This window comes from Scomber scombrus, chromosome 10 (assembly GCF_963691925.1).
Source record: "Scomber scombrus chromosome 10, fScoSco1.1, whole genome shotgun sequence".
Taxonomy (NCBI): domain Eukaryota; kingdom Metazoa; phylum Chordata; class Actinopteri; order Scombriformes; family Scombridae; genus Scomber; species Scomber scombrus.
Genome location: NC_084979.1, coordinates 32781636 through 32785710, shown reverse-complemented (window position 1 = coordinate 32785710; position 4075 = coordinate 32781636). Strand labels below are relative to the sequence as shown.

The 4075-nt window shown below is 44.3% G+C and overlaps 1 protein-coding gene across 1 annotated transcript in view; it reads left to right on the top strand.

The window, feature by feature from the left end:
* Nucleotides 1-3211, top strand: part of LOC133988280 (PHD finger protein 20-like) — a 20324-nt gene extending 17113 nt beyond the window's left edge. The window contains exons 14-18 of the mRNA XM_062427881.1: nt 1-44; nt 131-326; nt 828-1002; nt 1103-1370; nt 2428-3211. The exon at nt 1-44 is cut by the window's left edge and continues 56 nt beyond it. Of these exons, the coding sequence (XP_062283865.1) occupies nt 1-44; nt 131-326; nt 828-1002; nt 1103-1370; nt 2428-2564 (820 nt within the window). The 3' untranslated portion in view covers nt 2565-3211. The remainder of the gene's footprint in view (nt 45-130; nt 327-827; nt 1003-1102; nt 1371-2427) is intronic.
* Nucleotides 3212-4075: the final 864 nt, after the last annotated feature.

The following is a 4075-nucleotide window of genomic DNA, read 5'->3' as shown; positions in this document are numbered from 1 at the left end:
CGTTCCTCACAACTACATCTGCTACTACTGCAGACACACCGCAGGTACTGTCTCCTCTCTGCTGCTTCATTCATTTCAACGTGTACTTCCTGTTTAAGATCAGCTGTTTCCTGTCCATGTTTTACCTCAGGTTGGAGGCGGGCTCAGCGGTTCCTCTCAGAGCCTGATTTGCTGATATCGGGTCACATGTTCGGTCTGTCGTGTGTGAAGGAGAATTATTCTGAGATCAACGCCGCCAAGATCTCACACACCAGCTCGCTGCTGGCGCACACGCACGGCCTCAACCAGGTGCTCAGTGGCCTGCAGCTCAAGATCAGCCTGTTACAGTGAGTAGCATCACAGCTAGCGTTAGCGTAGCACAGCTAACCCTAACCCTGTTACAGTGAGTAGCATCACAGCTAGCGTTAGCGTAGCACAGCTAACCCTAACCCTGTTACAGTAAGTAGCATCACAGCTAGCATTAGCATAGCACAGCTAACCCTAACCATGTTACAGTAAGTAGCATCACAGCTAGCATTAGCATAGCACAGCTAACCCTAACCCTGTTACAGTGAGTAGCATCACAGCTAGCATTAGCATAGCACAGCTAACCCTAACCATGTTACAGTGAGTAGCATCACAGCTAGCATTAGCATAGCACAGCTAACCCTAACCATGTTACAGTGAGTAGCATCACAGCTAGCGTTAGCGTAGCACAGCTAGCCCTAACCCTTAGAGACGTTAGCGTCCTCACACAGCTAACCCTAACCCTCAGAAACGTTAGCGTCCTCGGAGACGTTAGCATCCTCAGAGACGTTAGCATCCTCTCTGCCCTTCTGTCCTCACAGCTCCACATCACACCCCGACCTGCAGCTGTGGCGGTTGCCATGGAGACGGGAGGAGGGACAGAAACTAGCATCCAGTCTGAGAGGAGAGACGGCCATCTGTTACGTCAGCAGCGAGCACTGTTACCAGAAGCCAGGAGCATCATGGGAAAAAACAGAGCCGGACGCTGAGCAGATGGTAACCGCGGATACTGAAACGTTAACCACAGTGACCAATGATCCTTCTGCTAGATGATGAACTATTATTATGGGATGTAATAAAACTGATTCTCTTACAGGACATAAAGCTGGTAGACCTGGAGGAGAAGCCGAGCGTCACCTCTGCAGATAATATAACACACACTGTGACGCACACACACACATACGCTGACATCAGTGTGAAAAGAGAGAAACACACACACACCGATGGCGATGAACACACACACACTTACACACACACACACACAGCAGAGCCGGCCGAGTGTCAGCTGAACCTGCTGGAGCACGTTGAGTCTGTTCAGCACCAGATCAGCACGAGGATGGACCTGATAGAGAGAGAGCTGGATGGTAACACTCACACACATATACACACATATACACACACACTAATACACACATACTAACACACACACACACACACACACACACACACACACACACACACACACATATACATATATACTAGGGATGCACCGAAATGAAAATTCTTGGCCGAAAACCGAAACACCGAAAGAAATGATTATGCCAATTATTAGCACCATTGCATTTCTGGCTATGACTGTGTACTAACCTCACTAAAATCAAGGCATTGCAATTCAAAGAATAAATCAATTACAAAATATGAAAATATTTATTTAGCAATGACATTACAACAATGCACAATATAAAATTAAATTAAGTTAAAAATATCACTTAGTGTTACACTTGGTGGAGGGTTGCGATCGGTGTCGGTCCGGGGGGGGGGGTTGCGATCGGTGTCGGTCCGGGGGGGGGTTAGGGTGGGGGGGGGGGGGGTTGCGATCGGTGTCGGTCCGGGGGGGGGGGGGGGGTGCGATCGGTGTCGGTCTAATAAGCAGCAACACAGAGCTATAAGCACCTTTACTCTCACACGCGCTGCATTTATAGTCACACAAACACACACACACCTGTGCTGTGCTGTGCGCTTCTCCGTCTCTAAGCGGGTTCTCTGCATCCATCGCGGCCCGGATCATTTCTGGTGCGCGCTGCTTTAATCCCACCTGATCCAGGTAATGATCTTTATAACGTGGATCAAGTACAGTCGCGATGAAGTGCAGAGGATCCAAATAGATCTCAGTGAAACGTGTGCTCACAGACTCTAAGAGTGTACTACACTTTAGTGCAATTAAAGGAATAACGTCTGCTACAGATGCATCAGAGGAGCTGATCTCTTTAGTCAGCTGTTTCGTGTTGTTTCGGTGATAAAAATATTTCGGCCGAAAACCGAAAATGCGCTTTTGGGCCATTTTCGGCCGAAGATTTTCGGTGGCCGAATTTTCGGTGCATCCCTAATATATACACATATACACACATATACACATATACACACTAACACACACACTCATATACACACACACACTGAGTTTAACCCTTGGTGTCTCTGCAGTGTTGGAGTCCTGGTTGGACCATTCAGGCGAGCTGGAGCCTCCGGACCCTTTGTCCCGCCTCCCGCAGCTCAAACAGCGAATCAGACGGCTGCTGCGTGACCTGTGTACTGTGAGGCACCTGTCAGTCTGCCGCTGACCTGACGCCCCCCCCCCCCCCCCCCCCCGACCCTGCAGGGGTCCACACATAGACCAGTGCTGTGGTGGGTCAGAGAACAGCACCCCTGGTGGAGAAAAGGTGCACTGCAGCCCATTTACAGTGTGTGACCGAGCAGTGTCCAATCACAAGGATTATTGATTATTGATGGATTAGATTCTGTTTGTGAGCCTCTCTCTGACGGTGTGGACAGCTCGGTAACGTTAATAACTGAACTCACATCATCTTACCAGCAGGAAGAAGTTCTGGCTCCAATCAGACTAAAGAGACACCAGCAACATGTAACATAGAAACTCACCTGAGGGATGAGCGAGTGATGCTTTTATAAGATATGACTAGTAGAACTAACTGCTCTGATACCTTTTTGTCAGTAAAAGTAAATAAATAAAAATCAACACATTCTGGGCGGTACGACAGTGAGGCAGGAAACCTTTATACTGTCTTCATGTTTGATCCAAAGCATCAAAGAACTGATCTAAGTACTGTGTGTGTGTGTGTGTCAAAGCTCTGTTACTAACACACACAGTCAGTATAATATCATATAATACAGTATAATATAATACAGTATAATATAATATAATACAGTATAATATCATATAATACAGTATAATATGATATAATACAGTATAATATAATATAATACAGTATAATATAATACAGTATAATATAATATAATACAGTATAATATCATATGATATAATATAGTATAATATAATACAGTATAATATCATATATCAGGCTTTGGACACAATACTTGGATCAGTTTGAAGTCTGTCGGCTCCTTTCTTTGTCTTTATAAGTCAGAATATGAGCTAACAAGCTAAGTTCAGCTCTCTATCATTGCTCTGTGTGTGTGTGTGTGTGTGTGTGTGTGCGTGCGCGTGTGTGTGTGTGTGCGTGTGTGTGTGTGTGTGTGTGTGCTTTCTTTATATTTGAATATCAGGTCTCAGTTGAATTCTTCTACTTTTATAGATTTATATGAAAACTTTTCTTTTCTTACAAACAAAAATCTCTTTTTGACTTTACAAAGAAACCAATGAATGAATCTTAAAGATATTTTGACCTTTGGGAACAAATGTAAGTTTACGGATCATTTATTCTCTTTCTGGAGCTTTCAGCAGCATCTCATGGCCTTCTTTAAACTAACTTTGTGATTTCTGGATTAACTCAACACATTTGAAGCCGGAGCTGCTTCTTTAAATTGTGAATATTGACTTCTGTATATAAAATAATTCACCACAGACAGTTCTGCTGCTTGTTAGCATTGTTAGCAAGGCAGTGCTAACAGGCTAATAAGCTGTTAGCAAGGCAGTGCTAACAGGCTAATACGCTGTTTTCATCTAAAGTAACAAACCAAACCTTCTGTTGTGACACAAAGAATCATATCAAGATGTAAATATGTCTGAATCTGTTGTATAATTGTGTAAAAAGCTGTAGAGTTATTTTGATAGAGAGCTTGTTTATTAACTCTGAAGCTTCTGTTGCTTCTCTTC